The sequence below is a fragment of the Dicentrarchus labrax genome, unplaced genomic scaffold, assembly GCF_905237075.1.
Source record: "Dicentrarchus labrax unplaced genomic scaffold, dlabrax2021, whole genome shotgun sequence".
Classification (NCBI taxonomy): Eukaryota; Metazoa; Chordata; class Actinopteri; family Moronidae; genus Dicentrarchus; species Dicentrarchus labrax.
In genome coordinates this window covers 5,575,362-5,601,460 of record NW_026136715.1, presented here as the reverse complement: position 1 = coordinate 5,601,460, position 26,099 = coordinate 5,575,362, and the positions used below count along the sequence as shown (strand labels likewise).

Genomic DNA, 26,099 nt, shown 5'->3' with positions numbered 1-26,099 from the left:
TCTGGCTCCTATCCAACAGAAGTTTTGTGGATGTGCACACGACCGCTCTTAACACTTAACCTAGTCACCTTCATCTAATGTGCAAGTGGCAAAGAGAAGGGTTCACTTCAGTACTCTCTTACATATTGAGTTTAAATAAGGTCAGAAGGTTAAAAAAAAGTTAATTAATTTTGCAATTATTGTTATTATTTTTTACAGATAAAGCAGTGGGATCCAAGGGACAACCAAGGAAGTAAAGGCAGTTTCAACAAAACAGAAGTGGTAGTATCAACTGTACCTCAGGGGATGTATTTCTGATCCAAACCACAATGAAGCCAAACACTGACTGTCAGAGATGGAAAGAAAAGAACATTTACTGCAGTACTTAAGTACAGTTTTGAGGTACTTGTGGTATTTCCTGCTACTTTATACTTATACCCCACCAGAGTTTAGAGGGAAATATTGTACTCTTTACTCCACTATATTTATTTCATATTTTACAAACGACACATATGATAAGATTACTCTTTATTATTCTTAGATTTTTGAGAGGTTGCTCCTTCCCAGTGCTTTGTTTGTGGTCATCAGCGCATGAAATAAAATGGTAGTCATGTCTTTTATATACAGGAGTTGGCAGGTGATTGGCTTAAAGGGTCACATAGTGATTCACTTTCTGTGGCCACATATACATATATATTTGTTTTTCTGCTTGACCAGTGACCAATGATTAAAAATAATTGAAATAGTAATAACTGAGGTTACAGATTATATACATTGTATGTTTCCATATTTTTGATTTCATCATTCAGTCCAGCAGGTATCATTGTGTTGAATGTTAAAATCAGTGACTACAAACATTTTTGGCTTGTGTCCAGTTTCCACCAAAGAGACATTTCATGCACTTAACCTCCCAGATGGTTTCATTTAAATAATTGTTTGAGGCCCAAAGAGGTAGAATTATTAAATATTTCACAAAAAGGCAAAGATTAGAGGAAAGTCCCAAAAAAGGACAGAGTTTTGTAGCAGAAATTAGTTCTTCCTTCCTTTAACCATCTCAGGACCCCTCAGTTTTATCTGATGACCCTTTAGAGGGGCCCGGACTTTAGGTTGAGAACCTCTTGGCTAAACTACTGAACTGTATAAACAAGCTCCACCTCAACCAGCCACAACAGTAAAATGCTGTTTACAAACTGCTGAAACCTTTTTAACAACCCATTATGTAAAATATAATAATATGCCAGTCAACCAGTACTTAAATGTTGGTGATTGTACTTTTGTACTTTTTGATTTTTTACTTGTAATAGATTATTTTTTCATAGTTGTATTGGTATATTTAGTTATGAGAAAGAACTCATAAGAGTACTTCTTCCACCACTGTTCACCCTCCACCTTTTCACATAAAGAGAGATGCTGCCATCTTGTGGATGACTTTGCAAAGGAATCGTGTACAACAGTGCATGTTAGTGAAGCTTTGCCACAGGACATTTCTGTCTTCTCTATCCTGAATAAATTAAATCAATGAGACGCACCCTGAAACACCAGTTACACCCTTTCATTGTATATCAGCCTTGAGCTAAAAAGGTTATGAGACAGCAATATGCTGATGTTTAGTAGAACATAATGAATTCTGAATAATGCTTTGCCCTTTGATCACATCACACTACTCAATGGTGCAATTAAGTCGGTAATTAATAATAGATTAAAAAATACACACTGAGTGGCAGGCAGGTGGGAGACACATTGCTTCAAATCGATTTAGCAAAATGGAGAAAAAAAAAAAAAAAGAGATAAAACTGTAATTACGCGCATCAATCAAAAACTGTGATTGAGCAAAACCTCTGGGGCATAAAACACTAAACTAAAACACACACACACACACACACACACACACACACACACAGACATGATTTTACAGTCATTGGCCTGTCAATGCCCTCGCCTGCCAGCTCCAGACAGGCAATGTGTTCCAGATTAGATCAAACTCCAGGTTGCCCATTTCGATTCTAAAAGCAGCCGTACGGCACTCTGTTACCATGACAACGCTCACAGTCTGGTTTGCCGTCTGCGGGCATAAAAATAGACAGAGGGGAGGGTTGTGGTTCAGTTCAGGACTTGCTGAGATGATAGTGGGCAGCAGACAATCATAAAAAGAGAGAGCATGATTAGACCACAGTCATTAGGCTGCTGGAGTATCTGGCACCGGCCCTTAATCAAACTATGATGATACAGAAACAAGCTGCAAGCCTTGAACCCAGACTTTACTGACTGGTTTGTTTCCTCAAGTGAATGCAGTCTTTGCCGTTCATAATTTGATCTCTTGTGACAGAGGTAAAACTTAGGTGGGGCTGATTTGACCCTCCCACCTGAGTCAGAAGGTGGTAGGTAGTTGGCTTATTAGTATCATGAATTACTGAACAAGCCTCCGAGGGGGCCCTGGGCTAGAGCTTCTGTATGAAAGGACTGTTATAAAGTCAATTAAAAACTGCAAAAAGACACAAAAGAACCACAAAGAATTGCAAAGTGACAACAAAGAGACGCAAAATGATCACAAAGAGATTCAGAACAACCAGAAAGAGACAAACAAAATTACCACAAAGAGACACAAAATGATCAGGAAAACATGCAAAATAGCCACAAGGACACATAAATTGACAATAGAGATACACAATGACAGCAAAGAGAAGCATAATGACCACATAGAGATAAACAATTACCTCAAACATGCTAAATAACCACAAGGACACATAAATCGACAAAAGAGACACACAATGATGACAGAGAAACACACAATGACCACAAAGACGCAAAATGACCACAAAGACACATGAAATGACCACAAAGATGCAAAATAAGCACAAAGAGTCGCAAACCAACAACAAAAGTACATAAAATCATAACAAAGAGACACAAAATAGCCACAAGGAAATACAAAGCGACAACATAGAGATTCAAACTGCAAAACAACCCACTGCCCATCTGTTCATGTCTGTAAGGTATCTGGAGTTACAGATAGCAGCTATTTATTTATATTATTTCATTTGGAGTATATTTAAATTTTATTTGGCATTCAATTCTTACACTGAATAAATAAAGTCCCCCCCGGCCACTAGGGTGAAAGGTCACACATTGTCAATCATTGTGATTGCCTGTGTAATCAAACCCTCACGCACTGTTGCCCCTGCAGTGAGGATAATCTACAGTATTCACTGTTCACTCACATCAGAGCAATGCAATCTCCTTCTGTGAGTAGCAACAAAGTCTTATTGACTAATTCTAGCTGTCAATGTGAGAGTGAAGCTATATGCTCCAACCAATAAGGCAGATCAACCGTGGTGTACCGGCGAAGCCGTAAATGTCTGACTCTTGTTTAATGAAGCAAATCTGCCACTGAAGAGGTTTTTTCCCCTCAACTTTAAAATAACTGCAGTTTGGAACGAGTTCTACAGTTTTCTTCAGATTGCGTTAACATCTGTTTTTACACCTCACCTAAAAATGTCTTTTTCCCTCCCGGGTATATCCTTCTTCTATTCTCTTTTTATTTATGAGCAGCATTTTCAACGCAGCATTTTGTGTTTATTTGGCTTTATAACAGTTATTTGTATTAAAAAATTGTGGTAAGAACTCATTTTCAGGAGAGATGTGGGTAACACCTATTGAAATACTTCTTAAATAATAACAGACAACAGTACTAGTGAACAGTTAATTAGACTTTATTTCTGTCACGACAAAACAGTAATTTATCAAACATAAATAACATATTATGTGTAATAAACTGCACTGACGGTAACTGATAATGGGCTTTTTCTCTCCAATGGGGTTTCTCCAAGTAACTTTTAACTTGTTTCAATGTGAACAGCAAACTCAGTCTTTGTGCCTAATCCGTATTAACAAAATGTCTGCTTTAATCGTACTTATTCTTTTGTTTGGCTGTTCACATTACTTTTTAAATTCCAGTGTTTAAATTCCGGTCCTGAAGTGACCAGCATGACAAATGTCTGTCTAGAGTGACCTAAAAGTCACATGAACTCTGATATGTTATACTGTTTACACAGAGGTCACATTGCAAAAAATACCTGTATCTGATGAAATCTGAAAAGATCAGATTCCAACTGATTTGTGCTGTACATGAAAAAATATGAGCAAATTTGGCCTGCAGTCTGAACGCAGCCTTTTTAGTTTCAGGGAGCTCACAATCAGCTCACTTCAATCCAATCAGTGGCACCTGATCCACCTACAGAAGGCCCTACCTCCACCCTCCCCCACAATCCTTCACACCACTTGGTTTGTTCTTTATAAAGCTAAAATCTGGTTAATTAACTTTGTTTCCTTCCTTCATGTTGCTCCCCTTGAGCCAGGGTGGTAACACTAAACGAAGTATGGGGCAGTTCCCAGTAAACAAATATGTTAAATTGATATCACAACAGCTACACTGCGACTTTTACTTAGTATATATATGTATAAAATAAAATATTAACTTTCATTGTGCACACACCATGGAAATGAAAATCCTTCTGTACCAGCTTCCACAAACCACCAGCAACAAGGATTACAGCCCTCAAAGTATTAATTTCTCACAATTATTAAAGGGAGAATTTAACTTTTGAGGCTAAATAACTAAATTAATCAACCAAAAAAAAACTGACACAAAATGAAAAAATTATTATTTACAGTGCTGGGTGGAGGTGAAGAGCATTTAGAAAGCTGGAGGGAAACTTGCCTTTATACATGTAGCAGCCAGGCCGGCACCAATCAGCTTTCCTGGAATCACCTATACACTCAATCGCCCCATCAGCCAATCAGAGAGGCTCACCTGCAGCCCATTAAGACAGCAACGCAGGTTGAACCAGAGAGAGGGAGAGAGAGATCCACAAGCACACACAGATGATGTTAAAGCACATAATATAGAAATATACAAACATAATGTCACTATACGCCCTCGGAATCGTACAACTTTATACTGTTTATTGTCCAAAAAAACACAATAAAGTTAGTTCCAGAGTGAAAATATCTGCTCCTTAATGATATGATGATCTGACACGAGATAAAACTGTTCTAGGCTCTAACATTATGATCATCACACAAAACCTACCTGGATCTCAAATACTGCTCCTCAGTCATTTATCATCATTTTATACACAGTTGTATGGCTGCAGCTATGAAGGTACACAACTCTCCCTAATGTTTTCTCTACTGCAACGATAATGTAGTATATTAATGATAATAGGTGCTCTATATTCAACATTTTCAAACAATGTAATTTCCCAAAGGATGTTTCTGTAAATTGAATATCATCATTTAAAAATAAATGGCACCATAATTTTATTGCAGTATCTAGACTCTGTTTTCCCCATTTTCCCCAGGAATGATGTACTGTAGTTATTAACTCACACAGTAATGTTTTACAAAAACTGTTTATATAAAAGAGTAAGTTATGATTGGATCTTTATTTGAAAAAATAAGACAGTACTGGTAGGTACTGTCTTATTTCAAGTACATTTACTCAAGTACTGTACTTATTTGAGGTATTTGTACTTTACTTGGGTCTCTTCTTTTATGACACTTTCTACTTCTCCTCCACTGCATTTCAGGGCAAAATATGGCACTTTATTTTTTCAAAATTATCAGACAGCTTTAGTTACTTCACGTTTTTATATATAGATGGGGCTTTTATTGCCTTTAATCGATAGAGATTGGTGAAGAATGACAGGCAAGGGAAGGAAAGGGCCACAGGTCTAAGGTCTAAAGCCTTGGTACATGGGCCGCTGCAGCTCTACCAGGTGAGCTATCTTGGGCTAAATTAAGATATTTGCATACAAAACATACAATAGCTTATAAAATATGATGTTTTGTTGTAAAGTTTATATAAACTACCCAACAGTGTATTCAAGTACAGCTAAAACAATTAATCCATTAATCAAGTGGTCAATTTAGAGAAAATTAATTGGCAATAATTTGACAATTGTCATTTTTCATGCAAAAAAAAAAAAAAAATACATTGAATAGTTCCAGCTTCACAAGATTTTTTCACTATTTTCAGAAGTTTTACAAACCAAACAATCAATCAATTAATCATTAGTTGCAGTCCGATACAAAATAGTTCATATAAGCTCCATCTCATCCAGATACAACAGTAAAATCCTGCTTTTACATTAACACATGAGCCGTAATAATCTAATGGGGTACTTTTAATACTTAAAGTACATTTTCCTGATTATACTTACATACTTTTACTTAAGTAACATTTTGAATTGCAGGTAGTATTTTACTTATGGAAAAGATCTGATTACTTCCTCCACCGCTGGTTGAAGGTCCGGTTCAGCTCTGTTTGTGCTATAATCGCAGTTTACATGCTTGAGACAGTGCGTACAACAAACACCCATACACAGAGTGAGTGCAGCACATTCACTTTTTGAGGACAGAGAGGGGTAAGAGGCACAAGGCTCCTCCCTGAGAGTTTGTGAAAACATTCCAGCAAAGTGAGAGCGGTCAAAGAATTGGAAACTCTCAGAGCGGCCTCTTACTCTCTCTATCTCTCTGCACATGTAGTTACACTGTACACAAGTGTTTATAGGTTGTGTGAAGTCTTGCGGGGGGGAACACATCAAAGAGGGAAACCTGAAGAATCCTCTAAAACCTGGACAGACAAAGAAACCTCAGCTGTCCCATTGATCGGCTCACAATGAAGCCGGTGTTAGTCCTCCTTGTTTCCACTGCCTGGACCTTTACTGGAGCCCAGTATTACTACCAGGGGCTGATGGATTATCTGGAGAACAGGTTGTTGGCTATTGAGGTAAGAAGCAATACCCCTTTAAATGACTCATAATTGATCATTACACTGTAGTTTTCCATGCTCTCTATAGTCGTTAAAAAATAAGAAATACCAGCTGATATTTTTGAGCTCCTGATTGCCTCCTGCTCTTCCTTTTAATGTGAATTTAATATCTTAACTAATGCAGTCCAATTAATGCAATCTCTGCCCAGCTCATCAACTTTGCAGGGGCCTCCGGGGGAATATCAGTTGATGCATGCAACACGCAGTTTCTGTCTGACAACATTACGGTTTCCTCAGCGTTTAAGACAATGACATGTCAGTAATGAGTACAAGCTCAACCTTTGCTGCCTTCAAACATCCCAGCAGCCTAATAGAAAGATGTGTTGTGCAAAGGTAGAATTAAGCTGTATTACAACAAAGTGCCTGAGGGAAGGAATGAAATTGCTGAGAGTTCAGTATTGCGTTTTAAAGGGAGGTTGTAAGACAGCAAAGTTTCTTTAAGGGAAGACTTTTGTTGGCTTAAGGTGAGTGTGATATGAAATGCAGGATTACGTGGCTGGCTACCTCAAGGACTCATTTCAGAGAACTCTCATTTAAATAATTCTCTTAATGTATTCTTTTGGAGAACACTTTCAGAGGATTTTTTCCTTTTCATCAGCCATGTGGCTGCAATGGAAAAAAAAAAAAAAAAGACACTCTTTTAACTGTTAGCTATATGAAATGAATTGTCTATTTACAGTTAAATCCTGCTCTCTTCGCCCCCTGTGGCTTCCCCTCCAGTCTCAGTTCCAATATGCTGGCTGAACATGGCAATTCATCAGCAAGTTTTCATTGAACTTTCATTTCCATTTCACCACAGGCCCAAAGCGAGCAAAGAAAGAAAATGAAACCGAGGCGCACGAGACAGTGGAGAAGCCATCAGTTATTACATCTCGCTCTGAATAATTTACCTGTCACTGTGACTGTGTCAATCACTACACTGAGACACTACTCTATTTGGTGATAGTGATAATCCTGTAATGGGAACTGGGACATTTTCCTGCCTGAAATCTATTACAGTAGGAAACAAGACTGGGAATCCGCAGCCATGCTAGCGGCTCTGTCAGGGCTGTGTTTGTGCTTGGAGGTGACATGAGCTAAATCTGATGCTAACATGCTCACAATATCAATGCTAACATGATGATTTTACAATTATAATCGCCACCATACTTTGTTTAGTGGGTTAACATCACTGACAGAAGTGAAGTCAATGCAGTGTCTCAAACCTGCAGGGGGGAGCCTTGTGGGTTGCAAAAATTAAGTCTGATAGTATGGATTCTTATGGGACTCCACTTCTCACTCGATTTATTAGCCCAATGAACAGTTTCCTAATGAGTTTAGGATATCAATTGCTAGTTTCAAGTCTTCTTCCATACAGCATGGAGTTCATTTTGTAAATGATGGTCCCATTTAGAGTAAAATAGATAAAGCAGGGCATGCTTTAGGGTCTGGATCAGCACTCCGATCAGGATCCGATCTGCTTAAACGCAGTCAAAGTGGATGGACACGAATGTTTTATGTGAAGATGAAACCATATTATCATCACTATGTTGTTGCTGCTCTTTACATTCCCCCAGATGCAAATTCTAAAGATGACGTGCTGATTTCTTTGCTAGGTGTAGGCTATGTATATATGTATATAAATAACTGTATACATATTATTTTATTGTTTGGTATCCAAACTTGTTGTGCCACCTTGTGTTGTTTAATGATAAAACTAATTACCTTGTGATAGTTGTTGACGTACTGGGCAAAGTTGGTCTTAAAGTTGGTTTAAATATGAATTTTTTTACAGACATTCATGGTAGCCCACAGAATGAATCCTACTGACTTTGGTGATGCCTGAATTTCCGTGTGGTGCCACCAGCAGCTTTTAGTCAAATATCTTCACACCTATTAGATGGAGTGCCATGAAATTTGGTACAGACGCTCATGTTCCCCTCAGGATGAGCACCACCTGTACAGAACAACTTAATTGTCAGACCAACATGTTCAGGCTTGTGGCTTTCATCGGGAGGTTCATCCATAACCATGACCATTGGTGATCCTCTGACTTTTTATCTTTGTCCACTACTTTAGTTTATTCTATAACTGCATGGGATAAGCATAAAGTGGGCATGTCTACAGAGAGGACACTCGTGGGTACCCATTTTCATTCAGATATCTTGAGGTCAGAGGTCATGGGATACCTTTGAAAATGCCCATGTCAGTTTTTCCATCGCCCAGATTTTGCCTACCTTTGGACATCTAGTTTCACATGATGCCAGTATCACCTAAGCTTTAAAACGGAGCTGCTAAAACCTCTGGAAACGCCCCTGAACATGGGAAACATAAAACCTGCTAAATATGAATGTTAGCATTGATATTGTGAGTATATAAGTGCGCTGACCTTAGCATTTAGCTCAAAGTCTTGTTGCTGGTTAGTTGGTTTGTGTAAAAACCAGACAAAACCTCTTACAGTTTATTATAACACTTGTTTTGCTCTGCCCATGTCTGGTAGGATCGAATTCAGTTTTGGCATGACCAATCCCATCGCTACCACACAGAGCTGCAGGATTTTAAAAAGCTAACTGCTGAGGCCATGGACGGCCTGAAGAACGAGCACAGCTTGCTGTTCAAAGACCTTGAAGGAGCTGCTGTCAAAGTGGACCGGGTGGAGCGAGAGATGGACTATGTGGAGACTCAGACTTCCCCTCGGGCCTGTGCGAATAAGGCAGAGAAGGTAGTGGAGCAGGGAGCCTGGGGGCTGGAGGAGAGCAGAGGAGAGGAAGAGGAGGAAGACTGGGAGGAGCTGTACTCCAGAGTCTCTGGTGAGCTGCAGGGAAGTACATTCGTATTTCAGCCAAACGTCCTCTGTGGGACGGCTGCCTTTGATCTTTCATTTTCATTCATGACAGAGCACTGGCACCATCAGAACCTATATACAGTAGCTTGTATGTTCTATGGTTAAATTTAGCATACACATCACACCAGGCACTATACCACCCTCATTTGCAGAGTTGCTGTCTTGGAAAAGCCATGCCACTGGAAAATGGGAAACAAACACGTTGCTGTTACAAGTCATTTAACGGAGTGCTTTGAGTCAGTGGGCAGTCATGTTTTCCAGGAAAAATGTGACTTGATGCATTTCTTTCAGCAGAGCTACTCCCCCGTTTGTGCTGTTTGAGCACAGCATTTGTCTTTATAATCTTCAGATCCCAAGGCGTGCTGCTACAAACAATGCTGAGCTACAACTCTGCTAATACAGGGGACTTATAACCCTTTTAAAGCCTGATGTGGAAAGTTGTGAAATAACATTTTAATTCCACGAAACACATAAGACTTTATAATTGGAGTTTCTCCGAACAGTAAGCAAAGGATCTATATTTTTGCACTTAATTGGTTTCAAAAGCTAAATCTCATTGGTACCATTTGAACAGACTCCTCATAAAAACCAAATGAAACAAATATTGATTCCTTTGTTATTCTCCCTCACTTAATAAGACAATCAATAACACATAAATTCAAGAATTATGTAGTAATATATCATAATAATAATAACAATAATATCATAGGTGCTCTGCTCAGAATCATATTGGTAGTTATGCTCTACATAATCATGGTAGATTTCTGTCATTCAAATACAGATTGAATCATGGTACAATGTAGAGCAAAGGCTTCTCTATTACTTTCAGTGTGTAAAATCGTCTGTTCAATCTGGAGCTGCTGAGTCTCTGCGGAGAGGAGGGACAGGAAGCTGCCCCGAAGCTGTGGCATTACTCTTCAAGCTCATGTTCGCAGGAGTGAGCTCTGCACACAGTGAACCATTGTGAATGTCTGTGAACTGACCCAAAACAAACTTTACCGCATTGTAGGGACCCATTTCTGATTTGCAAGCACAATGCTAATTTGGCTCCAGGACACATCAGGGGGACATCCTTTGTTTGTGCATTTCAGTGAAAGCGGTGTATTAATCTTACTTCTTTTACAGAAAGCAATTTCATGTTGTCTGTGTGCTGCACTAATACTTCCTCTCATTATGAGTCTGTGTGTCCAATTTCCCCCTGACTGGTTTGAATTTGCCTTAATTTGGAGAGTCAGATATTAACCGCCGTAGGCTGCTAGATGTTTTCTAAACGTTAGGTTGCAAATACAGATTTCAGCTGAGGAAAGGCACTTTACTGAAACATGTTAATGGAACAAAATGTCGCAGCTGCGGATCCAAATCAAAATTTTTATTATTGCAATTATATAAATTTTACACCTGGGAAATTTTTTTTGTCATCATAATTGTGTCATTTATTACATAGACATCTGGCTGCAGCTTTAAAGATTATATATATATATATATATATATATATATGAGATTTTAAACATTAATATAGCAGCAAACTATTTGCTATTTAAAGATATAGTGGAGTAATGGCCGTGCACGCATGTTAGTTCATGTGAGTCCTGCTTCGAACAGAAGAGAGCGACTTAAACGGCTGTTTTTGTCATCTGCGTCAGTGAATCAAGGATTTATTTCGACCAAAGCAGAGTTGGTGATTATTGGAACAGCAACAAAGACGGCTTTGATGAGTTTTATTTGGTTACAACCAACAGCTGTCATCACATTTTCATTCAGATGTTTTAATTGATGTTTGTGTTACATTGCTTAAACTGGAAATATTCACTTCATACATCACTGAGGTTATGGTTATATCTACTTTTTAAGGCCTATTTTTTTTCAATATGCTTTATATTATGAACGATGTCCTTCATGAACAACATTTTCTGCCAGAGAGAACAGTTTTGGTTATTTGAAAGATTCCTGTTTTTGCCCCTCGGCTGTCCTTGAGCCATCATAAGGTAACATCAGATCATAAACCAGAAAAACAAGGGTGCATTTGTCTTCTGCAGTTCTCCACTATTTTCTGGTAAGAAAAAAGTAAAGATTTTTTGTAAATGTAATTGCGCTAATTAATTTGAAAATGTAATTAGTTACATTACTAGTTACCTCCAAAAGTAGTGGAATTACAGTTGCTCCCAGCACTGCATCTAGGTTTGACCATGATTAATAGTTTAAAGGTACTACAAGAGAGTTTTAACAGGTTATGAAACAGTATCAGTTTAATACTGATGCCTCTATATGACGTACATAAACACAATCATCAGCAAGAAGATTGGCTATTTCTAAATAGTTATTCTTAATTCGGCCACCGGGTTAGATTCACATTGAAATCAATGAAATGAGGCAGTGGAAACACTACCGCTTTTGTCCACAGGGGCCGCCAGACTCAACACAAAACGTAAGTTCCTTGTAGCAGCTTTAAGCACAAAAACATTATCCTTCTCTCTTTGTTCTCTCACTGCAGACTGTGTGGAAATCATCTCTAGCATCAGATCAGTGAAGATCCTGAAGCGAGTGGGCAGTCCCAAGGGCATGTGGACCAGGGACCCCAGGTCGTCCAAGGTTTACGTCTTTAATGGGACATCCGGAGAAAGCATCTACCAGTTCAACTCTGTACGTGACTTTTCCCGCTCTCCTGGTGTCACTAGCAGCAGACAGATCAGGCTTCCCTCTGAGTGGAGCGGTCCTGGCAGCGCTGTTTATAACGGCTATTTGTACTACATACAGCAGGAGGCCGATACAGACGTGCAGGTGGTTAAATATGACCTGCTGAGTGGCTCGGTGACAGACATTGCCATGTTCCCTGTGGAGAGCCAAGCTACTGTTTACAACCTCAACCCAGAAACTGTTGCGGACCTCGCAGCAGACGACGAGGGCCTGTGGCTCCTGTACGCTACCAGCGACAGCGAACCAAACATCCACCTCGCACAGATGGACCCTGCCACGCTCGACATAGAGCAAATCTGGGACACCCGCTGCCCACGGGAGAACGCGGAGGCGGCTTTTGTAGTCTGTGGGACTGTCTATGTCGTTTACAACACCCGCCTGGCCAGCCGGTCTCGGGTTCAGTGCGTGTTTGACGTCAACGACATGGTGGTCAGCGAGGAGGCTCCCCTGCTCTACTTTCCAAGGAGATATGGATCTCACGCTAGTCTGAAATACAACCCTGAGGAGAAACAGCTCTATGGCTGGGACGATGGCTACCAAATCATCTACAGACTGACCATGAAGAGGAAACTCCTGGTCTGACAGCAGGGAAGGGGTGTCATGTTTTCAAAGGAAAGGATGAAAACTAGGAGCAGTAAATTTGTTCCCGCTATGTCTCTCAGTAGCCTGCAGGCTTTTCATTCATGGTAGATTTAATACACATCACACATTTTTATGCTAATTAAATAGCTTTTGAACTATTATTTATTAATTTGTTCCCTTTCTTACATGTGTAATATAACAAAACACAACGAAACAAAGATAAAAAACATGAAAATGTCACGCTGTTTATTAGAGGTTGTCACGTCTTACTGCTGTGTGGTGTGTGTGTGTGTATCCTCCCCTCATTTAATTTGACCATTTGATTCCGACGAAATCTCATTTCCTTTGTGTCCGTTCCTGCTTGTTAAGCCACTGGCTGTGCCGTCATTATATGCTGCGCGTTGCCACAAAACACACAGCACAGAGCTCATTTTGCATAAGTCTTTTAATCAAAGAAAAGAAAATCATGTCACAGAACTGATAACACATCACATCCCATGGGAGAAAAAAAAACAACAAACTCTTTTCTGCCGTTGATTTTCAGACTTGTTGAAACAAAAGAAAAGACAATTTGTGTTGGAAATACTGTATGCTATTTCAGTTTACTTTATTACACACTGGGTCACTCATTATTGTGATTCTTGATAATGATCTAAAATCTAAGAAGAAGAAACTCATAATAGACTTGTCTTGAACTAACAACTGTTGATATCAATCACCAGAACATTTTCTCAAACATTTCTATTATTACAAATACAAAATGTTCAATAAAAAATTGGAAATTCAGTGCTATCATAACAGTTGGAAGGGATACAAGATCATATCAAGAAACATTACAATATTAGGCAAAGCTAGAAGGGCTCGAGTCCATAAACTGAGGCAATTGATTTAACGGGTTTTTTCTACTATGAAAACACAGCACATTGGCAGAGAAATATATGACTATCATAAAGCACGTTGAGAAAAGAAAAGAAGAGGAACAGAAACGTTATTTTTCACCGACTTGTTTCAAATTTTACACTAAAATAAGATATCAGAAATCTATGAAACAACTGTGTGAAGGAGAGCAAACTGTGACATTTTGTGGAGTAGTGCTGATGCTATGATGGATTACGTCAAGCACGAACAATAAAGCACTGACTCATACGCCATAACAAGTGCCAATTAGAGAAATGCCACTGCTCTGTAGACGCTGACCTGTCTACCCATCAGCTGCCCCCGCTCTGTCGTCTTAGACTCGCACACACACAGAGGTCGTAAACAGCTCGCTCCGGATAAAACCTACCCGTGACGGAAATGGCTAAAACAGATCTGGATGGGTCTGTTGAATGCATCTGCTCATGTCTTGATGTCTGGCCCCCAGTTTCTCAAAGACATTTTCACAAACTCTGTGATATATAGCTTGTTCATTGTACAGTAGTATAACAGTTTGAGCCAAAGTATTACTTGTCCTCTTTTGCTGAATGAGGCACCAGCAGTCTAGACCATTCTAAGCCACTGCCAAGAACATTGTTACATATCAGATTAAAGATGCTGTGGGCTGCTGTTGAGATAATACAAATGCTATTCAATAAATGGTCTTCATATCGAAAAGAAATTATCTGTACAAGCCTTACGAAATATAATCTGTGCATGTCTCCTGGGAGTCTTCCGGCCTGATATCAAATTGACTCTCTAGCTTAACATTTCCTGGCCCAAATGTACTGATGGTATCTGTGCTTGTCAGTTAGACTACGACTGGAGGGTAAACCTTAAACTGGTGGAAAATAATGTTAAAGGACCAGTGTGTAGGAACTAACTGAACACCACTCTGTATTTGATGACAAGGGAACGAGAATGGGTGAAAGTGTGTAGGAGAAACTACAGTGGCCATGAAACTTGAAACGCAAAAAGGCCCTATCTACAGCCAGTGTTTGGTTTGTGCATTCTGGGCTACTGTAGAAACATGGCGGTTCAACATGGTGGACTCGGTGGAAGGCGACCCACAGCGTCTGTAGGTACAATTCTAAGGTAACAAAAAAAAACGATTCTTATTTTTAGGTGATTATACACTAATGAAAACATACCTATGAATATTATATTCTGACAATAGAGCCTCTTAAATGTTACACACTGGACCTTTAATATAAACAAAATTATTATGTTTTAGTCTCAAGATGTAACTTCCATTACTAATATTTTTAATCAAAAGCATGACGTGTTTCCTGTTTGCAAAAAAACTGAGGATACTTCAGATAACTCGGTCAGTCATATTATCGCAAAACCAAATGATATTAAATTAGCTCTTGCAAGTGAGGAATGGCCATCAAATGTCAAAAAAACACAACATGAATTATCGTTTAAAAACATTATGCTTGGTTGGGGTGTAAAAGTTGGCGTATTGATGAAAGCAAAGTGCAACAAAGTGTGATGGAAACTGACTTAGCAGTTACGACGTACAACAAGGATGTGACTTCACTCCCCTGAGGAGATGAAAATTGTGACAGATAAAACATCAGATCTGTGAAAATAAAACTGTAAAGTTCCTCTAATGAATACATGGCTTTCTACCTTTTGAGGTTTGACTGGCACTCTTATAGTTACGTTGTGTTGTTGTGCTCTCTTCTGAATGATTTATAGCACCCGAATGCGGAATTAGCGCAACCAACTGTTTATCTCAACGGACCCAACGTCGAACATTCGCATAAGGGTACTGAATGGAAACGCATAATTATTTGCATTTTCTTTTGTGGATATTTTTATTACCTTTGATTTTAAATCTGTCTGAGTTTCTTCCACACCAGTTCCTGTGCAAAACTATCCACCACCTTTTTAACATCCATTGCTCGGACCAGAACGCAAGATGCTTACAGCTAATTATGCACTCTGAGCTGATGGAAGGTTTCCTTCTTGGGATATAGAACATTTTCCACACATTACATTTGTGACTTGTGCCTTTCATGGCACAAAACCTCCTTTCCATAAGCTGTCAAGTCATTAATCCCCTCTCCTACCCCGAGTGTGTGCGCGCCTCAATGCTTGGAAAACCACATCCAGTAGTGGCAAAACTACTACGACTGTAAACCGGAGGAAAACAATGTTAATATAAACCAAATTATTAAGTTTTATTCTCACCACAAGCTATACGGAACCTTCATTACGTATATTTTTTTTAATTGAAAGCTATAGATATAATAGTGTTTTTTACCTGAACAATTACAAAATCCACTATAGGACAGTCATCTAGGCCTTAAGTGGAATTTTGTGCATCTTTTATCTGACAAAAACGAAAAAGAAAACTGATATAACAGCAGTGCTGCAGTCTTTTTCTTAATCACATCAAATATCTTCAAAGATAATCCATTTATCACATGTTGCAGAGCAAGCATCTGAATGGCAAGTTCAAATACACGTTATCCCTGTACAACAGTATGATTAATGACAGGATAAACATCAAGAAAGTTGCATGTTTCTAAGTTCAAAAGACAAATATGTTCACCTTTTTCAGAGTTTAGGTTTTTCTCAATCATCACCACCAACAAGGCTACATATATTCAAAATGTAAGTTATTATTTTTTTATCTATACCTATCATTGTATCTTTTCTGGTTTTCTGTTCAGAAAAACAAAACATACATACGGTAACTGGCTGACGGCTTTACATGAAACTATACACATCCACCAAAACCTCTTCAGAAAAAGAACAAGAGGAGACAAAGAAGTGCTTTTGAAGAGTGTTTGTCGGAAGGAAAACATGAGTGTTTGTGTGAGTTTTCGTTTGGAAGAGAGGGTGACATTGCTCAGAAGCAAACATCAAACAGAGAAGGAGGTAAGGGTGTGTAAAGTGTGCTTACAATTTCCCTGTTTACAGAAACCTCCAGAGCTCCCTTGACAAAAAGCTTGTTTCTGTCAAAATTATGTTTTTTTTTCATTGTCTATGTAAAAATCTTTTCTTTTTCGGTTGTCTTTTTGTCGTTAGTCGTTACGCTTGTTTGTGCCTTTGTCAGGTAATTTAACCTTCTACTTCTTGTTTTGAAAATTGACAAAAGATTGAAAAAAAAAATGTTTTTCTTTTAGTAATGACACTGCAGCCAATTTGCTCTCATGTGAATACCAATAATCCTGTTAGTTCTTCTTCTTTGTTACATAAAACTTCTTGTCTTTGCTGCTTGTGAAAACACACTAAAGCTGCAAATTGCCAAGTTGAGAATATTTTTAGTTTCTGCCTGATCCAACTTCTCAAATAATTGCTTCTGTTTTTGATGAAACTGGAAGTACAGCGAACTCAGTCGGATCTTTGAAACTCATTTCAGTTTTGCTATTCACAAACAATAACGACTAATGGAGCGGTTTTTACATCTAATAGTTCCAAAATGCTACAGTTCAGTATCGTATGTATTTATGCTAATACAGCACTGTGAAATTCAATGAGAGAGAGCCGTAGAGTTCTGAAATTGATTCAGATCCCGTTTAAGATCGTCTCTTTTTCTACCCCGGCCGTGTCCTCAGCTTCCCTCTCTGCAACTTCCGCTGCTCTCAGGGAGCGAAATCTTCGTTCTACCATCAAAGAGTCTCTGCAGCACAAAGCTGAATCTTCAGCGCTTGGAAAGTCTCCTTTGAAGACGCCGAGATCCCTTCACCTCAGCTTGGACAGCTCAATATTAAATGTCTGCAGATTGGATGTCCAGCCAATCTCTTCTCAGGACAACGAGGGTCATCACAACACCCACATTTCAAATCAGTTACCCCTAAAACTTTAACCCGAAAAGACTGCGCTTCACACAACTAACTGACTGACGGTGGTCCTAGATCAGTTCTTGGGAGTGCTCTGGGACTAGACTTGAGGAAGGGAGGGATAGAGAGTGAGAGAGAGAGAGAGGGAGAGGGAGAGAGAGGGGGAGACAGTGGGGTTGTGTTTCTCCTCAATCAGACAGACAGGAAGTGGATCAGCAGGAGGGAGGAAACCCCCTTCTGGGCTGCTGGGTCACAGGTGGCTCTGCTCAGGGACTAGCAGGGGGCCTGGGTGAGGGGCAGGAGCCTTGGCTGTCAAAGCTAGCTGTCCTCGCCTTCCACTGCAGGACACACAGACACAAGGAAATGATTCATAACACATATGTTGCTTATTTTTTTTATTTTTTTACACCGCTGCCACTCTAATATCTGTATAGAGGAGAGTGTTGGTGTTCCAGGAAAGTTTTGGACTCATACAAGGAACTCAGTGATTAATATCTGATAAGACACCCGTATACAATCTCAGCAGAAACAAGGAAACAATGTTACTTTTTTTTGTTTTTTAAAAAAAGAGAAAAAAAAAAAAAAAAAAAAAAATGTTACCCACCTTCCCTTTATGTCTATACCTAAATCCTTGGCTGCAAAAATAAATAATAAATAAAAAACAAATAAAAATTAAAATATATATATGAAGTAATGTAATATTAATGGATAATGTCTTTATTCTTTGCCTTAATCTTTATAAAAAGTTTTGGAACTTCAACTCCCAGAACCAAAGTTATATAAGTTCCAATGTTGAATAATAAAAAAGGTCTTAGCCGAAACGTTGGCCAAAATAAATTGGTGGAATTGAGATTAGTCAACTACACAGGAAATCTGTGTGTACGTTACCATGGATTCAATGAGACAGGCTACGGTCACAGATACGTGAACGCAAGTGATCGCCATTTGTCCGTTTTACGCGTCAACCACACACACATATTTGCTATTGGTTGAGGCTGCGATTTCACCAGTCAAACTCCACGAGAAGCAGAGATATGAATTGTCACCGGAAGCCTCTTCACTCACAAAGAATGGAAGTTAGAGGGAGGCAAATATTCACATTTGTGTTGTGTTATGTTGATTTCACGTATGTGTGACTGTGTCCTTTAGCTGTGAGCCAGCGATATTTTTTTTAATAAGCTGACATTGTGAAAGAAAGAAGCGGCTATAAAACAGTGTCACAACCCCAGCAAAATGACCTGTTTCACTATCAGAATTTGATCCAAACTGTCCAATAACAAGTCCAGAAATAGAGATAATGATATTCTCAAAAAGAGTAAGTCATACTGACCGTAAAAAAATGTGTATCACGTCTGTGTGTTCAGATTTGAGTTATGAGTCAGAGCAGGAGTCTGTTTTTTGACGCACCACTGCTTTAATTCCCTCCATGAGCTGTTTGTCATTGCTGTAGCTGCCTCTGTTGGAAGTGTCGGTAAGCGGTTGCACCAGCGGTTGTTTTCAGAACACCTGCATACACCTGTCCCTTAAATGCAGTATCTTTCTTGCCTCATGTCTCTCCCTCTGTGCTGCTGTCTCCTCCACCACCACCCCTCCAAACTTACAGCAGACGCTTCAAACTGGGAGCCGAATTACCAGCTTAGCCCCCGATTTCTCATCCTAAATGATGAACACACACACAAAATACTTCTGTCCTAAACCTACCTCTTTCTCAGATTTCTTGGACTCCAGCAGGGGGTGCCAGTGTGCAATGGGCTTGCGTGGATATGCCAGCATTTCGTTCCAGTGGTCCCTGCCAAGTCCCTCGGCATTGCACCCAACCCTCATCACACCAATGATCTCATTATGACCTACCCTGTGGGGACACACACGTACTGTATAAATACATCTGATTTAACCTGACACGACATCTCATACATCAAACTGTTATATATAATTGCAAGAAGGGCATTTTGTAATGAGAGGAGACACAAATCTCAACCTGGATGTGCCGCCGATTGATACGGTGAGTCTGCAGCTGATTGTCTCAGGGACACTTGAATTGACTCATCTCTGGACGCCCATCAAAGGAAATCTTTGCTGCACTAACAATGTCTGAAGTGTAAATGAAGGCAGTGTTTTCTTGACATAATCCCTAGATCCTGATTTAATCCTAGCATAAGAGCAGACAGTAAAGAAATCACAAGAGGCTGTTCTTTTTATACTACATAGTAGAAACACATACATACACACACACACACACACATTGTGACCTTTAACATGCGTGTTCTCATTCTGTCAGCACGCTGAACTCTTTTTCCCTTTCCTGTTAGAGCTTCACGTACCTTAAACATAAAGGTACTGTAGTGCGCTATACTCCTTTTCTGAAGATCATCAATTTAACTGACTCATTTGAAAATGAGGAATAATCAAAATCTTTTTTCATTAAAGATCCTCTCCAGGCATAAAAATACTCGGCTTTCAATAATAATTTGTGTCTGATATGGTTGTTCCAGACAAATGAATGAGTGGTAAAGTCTCAAAATCACATCTACTCCTTTTCCTTCATTGAAAAATCTAGAATTTATGACTATGCAAATATTTTTCATTTTAAAGGTTTAACTAAAGGACAGAAGATTTCTCAGGCTGCACTGAAAATGTTTCAGGTTTTAACACTTGTCTAAGTTGTACAATGTAGGGCTTTTCCATTTGCGCGCCGAGTCAAGCCATGCTGCGCTGATTTGCATCTCCATTACCAGTTTAAACGCACAGAGTTGTGCCGCGCTGCGCCTGACATGTCGGGGCCAGCCTCCAAGCGGGTTGCGGTGACGTCTCGCCAACCATGGCCAGCCCATAACGACTCCTCTTTTCGCCCTCAAACAAGTGTGTGTTCTGAGACTTTCAGGAGAGCAGAGAGAGAGACAGATGTTTTCAAAGTCTCTGAGCGTTCAGCTCTCAGTAGTCTTGTAGCTTCTAACTGAATCTCTTTGGTTTGAAGTTTAGTTTCTGTCGTGCGTTTCTGTTTGTACTTTAAGATATCTGCTTTATGTTACCGTTTCATGTTCGCTTTCATCTGTGTAGGAGTCGTGTTACGTTACTGCTGACTAAAACCCCAAATTTCCTGATTTTGATGAGAATTTTATTGTGAAAAATGTATAGGGAATCAAATTAAATTAGTGGAGCTTAGATAGCGGCAAAATACAACAAGTTTACGTACTACTATTGAATCTTGAGCTCTCTCTACTATTGCTGCTCTCTCTGGCTGTAAAGACACACCTCTACCTCGGGTAGTCCTGTTGTAATGGAGATGCAAATCCCTGCTGTGCTGGGCTGAGTCAAATTGAATCAAGCCAAGCCAGAACATGAGTATGGAGTCAAAATCATGCTCTTATGAACTCGTCTTAAACTCAGCACAGTGAAGGTCAAACATCCAAATAACAAAAAACCAAACACATTTTCATTATTGTCTTAAATTAGATGTTTGGTTTGTACGTACAAATCGTAGTCCATGACAGAGATGTGCAGGCTGACATGGTCCATACTGTCTGGCGGGATGTCAAAGATGATGGCCTCGTTGTAGGAGGGATTCAGGGTGTTCTTTTTTATGCTTGTCTTCTTCTTTTTCAAACGTCGCCCGTCACATATGAGCGAAACTTTGACGTAGGGATCTAATCAGTGAGAAGAGAAGAGAAAGAACAAAGACAGACTTTATCTAAAGAAAAGTGCTGATAATTAAATATCACCATGTCTGAACTCTTTGCAAGGTATCCATCTTATGTAGGAAACTGACAGAGCCATAATTAGCATGAAGATCAGGCGTCTGGGATTATTAAAAGAGAGCGGTGTTACAATGTTTGCCTTGACTGCCAAAACATCTTCAAAGATGTCCGTGAAGATAGAGCCATCAGTGGCCTATTTCATCACCCAGTGTGTCACGAGCGTGTGTGTGTGTGTGTGTGTGTGGAGTTTTTTTCTTTTCTTTTTGGTTTCTACTTAAGCATGAAAGCAACCCTGGAGGACCTGGCATCAGTAATGTGCAGAAAAGTAGATGAGTCAACGCCTTGTGTAAACAAAGGAGATATGAGGCGATAGATAGCTTAAACAGCATGACTGAGAGAGCTTCCTGATGAATGCAGATTTCGATCTTCATCCTTCAGTGGCAAATCGCCTCGTATGATCCATTATCCCACGTTTTAGTCCGATGTAAGCTGCCCTAAATCTATAAACAACAAACAAGAGTGCTTGCTTTGCAGCCCAATATGCTTGACGGCACAATTTGATAGCTACGGGTTTACGATGCAGAGATTGAAATAATGGCAGACAGCTAAGCCCCTAAAAACTCAGGGGATTAAAAATCGTGAAATGTCATTAAACATGGGAGGAAAAATGCCACATTCACTCCGAATTACACCTGAACTCTGGCATTTAATGCACAATAAATGTCACATTTTACAAGTGATATGAGTTTTGTGGGGAAACATGCAGTCGATTAAAATAAACAGACCGCCTGCAACTATTTGCTGACATTGTCTTAATATTGCAAGTGTTGAATATTAATAAGTGCTGAAATAAACAGAGTGCAGCTGTAGAGATGGGTTGCCAGTGTTTGTTCACTTAATCTGACAAGCTTACAATTGGATATTCATGGGGGGGGATCATTCATTTTGCGCCACTGCAGCTGTAAGTGAATCACACAAACACACACCTGAGTATCCAGTGATGTCCATGGCCTTGAGGTTCCTGCACTTGATGACAGTAAGTGTGAGTCTGCCTGCGGTGGGCAGGTAGCATAGTGAAAACATGATCTCCCCAAGGTCAACACTTTCCTGTGGGAACAAACACACACACACACAAAAATCTATTTCATTTTTACATTCAACCCTGATGCTTTGATCCAGAGCGATGTATGATAAGTGCAGTGGCTCATCCTCCTGGTCTGTGTCTGAGATCAATGCTATATTTTATTTATAGTTTGCTCTTAGTAGAGCTCAGTCATAGAAGCAAACAGTGAAGACACAAAAATAAAATCAAAATAAAAAATACAACTTTTAATGCACTACTGTGTTATCTGTTATCCTTCTCAACTTTTATCATGAAACTGCAAAAACAGCAAAGTTTATGGTGGCCTCTTGTTCCAATTAGTGTAAGAAAGTATTTAAAAATATCATATTGCAGTATTTAGTTTTATGATATTGTATCAATTCTCAATAACACTGTATCAACTTTTGTGTTTAAACTCACAACTGATAGACAGAAGTGTTGTAAACACATGGCTATTTGATGTTGGATGTTACAGGGACTATGATAAATAAAAATTCAGATCCCACAGTTTTTATTTTGGTGTTCTCTATACTAGGTTTTCCTAAAATTTGATTATTTGTATATATATATGTATCATATCACCAGATTCTTGCCAATACATAGCCGTAGTTCCCAAAAGTAATAAAATCCGATTCTAACAATTGAGACTAGAAGACCTAAACTAATTAGAGCGCAGATTACACATAAAGGTGTGTGAAAGAGATAATATGATGCAAAATAATGCAACTTCTCCATTTGCATTTTTGGCTTGAAAAAGGACTGCATTATGAGCCTGTTGTTAACTGCAGCATTGTTTTTAGATCAGGTACAGGAGGGATGCAGGTGTATTGTGTTGAATAACAAGTGGAGAATATTTGTTGTAAAGCATGCTGCGGGTTAGAGAATGAGATGTATTGTCGTCATTTTGTACGACTACTCAAGTCTGTTTGCCAGGATCTGCTTAACTTAGCATAAAGAGTGAAAAACGGGGGGGGGCAGTTAGCCTGGCTCTGTCCAACGTTCAATACAGCAGCACCTCTAAAGGCCTCTTCAACAGGACTGTACATTATTTAATTATATTAAAGGTTTTAATGAAGAGGAGAACATCTCTCTGAGCCAACAAGCTTGCTACTCGTCTGCAGATAGCTCGGTCGCTAAAAGTTCACACGGTTTATTCCAAAGAAGTTCAGTATTTGTATTAACTCATGTAACTCTCTGCAAACAATTCCACAGCTAATAAGCTACGATAGCGTCCTCCGTTTTGGTCTCTCCGACTCTCCGTACCCTCAAATGTCAGGAGGGCTTGCTGTTGGTCAGTGTACGCTGTAGTAGACAAACAAATGCAATTTAATTTCTGTTGGACTACGGAAAAACAGCCAGGTTAGCTGCTTCCAGTCTTTATGCTAAGATAAGATAAGCTAAGCTAAGCCCCCTGCCTCTAGGTCCATAGTTAATGCACAGACACGAGGTTTCCTCTTTCTCTTTCTATCCAGAATGAGCATTGTTGTTGTGGAGTTATCTTCATTCATTCCCTTGAGTCAATGTTGGTGTGTATGCTGAGAGGAAGGTGCACATTCGCTCATTTGATCCACATTTTTATGAACTGTGGAGTTGTGATGTTTGAAAGATGCTTGTTGACTTGTGTTTAGTCTTCGTGCCCACACAGGTTTTCTCTAGGGGGGACCTGCTCTACCCTTTGAGAGGAAGCAGTGTGCTTTCTTTCTAAAATGTCAGTGGGCAATGTTTTCAGCTGTCAGTCAATTTTAAGGAAGGGAATGCTTACTGGTTTATCATTATTAATATGTATGTTTAATCATGCCTATTAGAGGGTAAATGTGATTTTGTTAAAGTATAATTGAGTGTAATGTATTTATCTCTAAATAAGGGTATTTTGAAGCCACCACTAATGTTTAATCACAGAGCCTCTTCCTGATTGGCCACACAGAGCAGGTGATGGTCTATAAAAGGCTTTGGAAGACAGCAGACGGGTTGGTCTGTTTTTCCCACGCACCAAGAGTTGTTTGTGTTTTTTATACTGTTTTTTTTTCCTCACTGACTATCTGCAGACAACCTTAAGAAGGAAACCTAATGAAATGGGGTTTTTTTTTGTCTTGTTTTGTTTCTGTTTAAATTGTCTTTCTCTGAGAAATCAATGCCTGCATGCTGCTCTGCCCTTCCCACTCACGCTATCAACCATCCTCAAGTGCAGCAGCAAGCACCCACAATAACGTTTCTTTAAAAGCAAGATTGTAAAGTTGTAAGAAAAATATATATTTATCAGAAATAATCTTCTCTGAAAAAGAAAATGTGTTTTGAGCTTTTCCTTTTATACCCTGAAGCCTCCTGTGGAGAAGAAAAAAAGCAAAGGTCTACCATACAGCGCTATTTCACTGAGAAAAGGAAACAACTGGGCTTCACTTTGAGTCCTCGAGGTTATTTAACTTTCAGAATCTCCTTCAAACAATTACATTCTGAAATCATGGCCGACCTCCCGATCAACTTTTGCCAAACATCCAAATTTCATTATTCTCACCACAGTTTTCATTACATTATCAAAAACAACAACAAATTCTGATCATGATTCCAGATAATCATCATCGCTCAAGACAGTAAATCAAAAGCAAATAGAAAACATCACATTTACAGCTCAAGAGAACACAACCCAATTACCCACACAATCTACGAGTGAATGAGAAGATTTTTCTCATTTTCTTGACTCTAAATTACTTTTAAGACTAAACTTAGCTGTTCATCTACTGAAATACGAACTTTCACTTGTGTGGCAAGTATGAGTCCCTCCTAAGCTAATAGTCTCAAATGGAATGAAAGCCTTGTTATCTGTCTCGTGTGAGGTTTTTAGCCCCATCCTATAAACTGTATTAAGGTTGCACAGACCCCTAATCTCTCCAAATGAGCTTGGTGAGAACGCTGCTGATTGGCAAATCTCAACTCGTCTGTCTGAGTGCTGCAGTCTTAACGCCTCCTCACACATGCAGCTGCGCTCTGGCTTTTCTCCGCTGTGGAACTGAGGGATTTCGTTTGAAGGGTGTGAAGGTTCAGCCATAATGTGAGAGCACAGCAGAAATGTCAAGTGTTGTAAAAGCATGAAGTGACACTTTGATTGTCCTCGTAGAAACACAGGCTGTTTTGGTGTCAGTCAGTATCATCTGCACTGCATTTATCATGTTTTAGCCACGCTAGCGGCATGGCTCCAGGGACAGAAATGTCAGTCGACAGGTCGTTAGGTCAGTCCACCACTTTGGTTCAGATTGAAATATCTAATATAATGACAATTTGATTGATTGCTATGCAATTTTATACAGGCACCGATGGTGCCCAGAGCTCGAATCGTATTAACTCCGGTGACCGCCTCACTTTCCCTTTAGTGCCAACAATGGGTAAAAGTTTTTCATGTATCCAGTGAAAAATCGTACCACACAAAATCTTTTGGTGGTTGCCTTAACTTTTCCTCTAGCACCAGGTTGAAATTTGTGATTTTAAGTGAAATGTGTCATTGAATAGGTTGTGTTGAAATTTGGACATCCAGGTCCCCTTCAGGATAAACTGTTATAAATTTGGTGAGGCCTTAACGAATAAAAGAAAAGTCTAATACGCTGCCCTTTCGTTACTTTTTAAAAAGAAAATACATTCCACAGCTTCAGCTATACTCTATTCAGTGCTAATTAAATAATTCTTGAAT

At 39.3% G+C, this 26,099-nt stretch overlaps 2 protein-coding genes across 2 annotated transcripts in view; one reads left to right on the top strand and one right to left on the bottom strand.

The window, feature by feature from the left end:
* The first annotated feature begins 6,402 nt into the window (after positions 1 to 6,402).
* Positions 6,403 to 13,151, top strand: olfml3a (olfactomedin-like 3a). Its single transcript, XM_051425356.1, has 3 exons — positions 6,403 to 6,769; positions 9,291 to 9,600; positions 12,127 to 13,151. Exons 1-3 carry the CDS (start codon positions 6,659 to 6,661, stop codon positions 12,909 to 12,911), a joined length of 1,206 nt encoding a protein of 401 aa, XP_051281316.1. The 5' UTR covers positions 6,403 to 6,658; the 3' UTR covers positions 12,912 to 13,151.
* A 187-nt stretch (positions 13,152 to 13,338) lies between these two features.
* Positions 13,339 to 26,099, bottom strand: part of syt6a (synaptotagmin VIa) — a 61,691-nt gene continuing 48,930 nt past the window's right edge. The window contains exons 4-7 of the mRNA XM_051425355.1: positions 22,305 to 22,425; positions 21,096 to 21,267; positions 19,325 to 19,475; positions 13,339 to 17,961 (exon numbers count right to left, since the gene is read on the bottom strand). Coding sequence (XP_051281315.1) covers positions 17,890 to 17,961; positions 19,325 to 19,475; positions 21,096 to 21,267; positions 22,305 to 22,425 — 516 coding nt within the window. The 3' untranslated portion in view covers positions 13,339 to 17,889. The remainder of the gene's footprint in view (positions 17,962 to 19,324; positions 19,476 to 21,095; positions 21,268 to 22,304; positions 22,426 to 26,099) is intronic.

Bases quoted from the DNA above. Each gene is read 5' to 3' on its own strand.
- olfml3a (XM_051425356.1), top strand. From the start codon at position 6,659: ATGAAGCCGGTGTTAGTCCTCCTTGTTTCCACTGCCTGGACCTTTACT. The intron at 6,770-9,290 runs GTAAGAAGCAAT...CATGTCTGGTAG, and splicing joins ACAGGTTGTTGGCTATTGAG to GATCGAATTCAGTTTTGGCA. The intron at 9,601-12,126 runs GTGAGCTGCAGG...CTCTCACTGCAG, and splicing joins GCTGTACTCCAGAGTCTCTG to ACTGTGTGGAAATCATCTCT.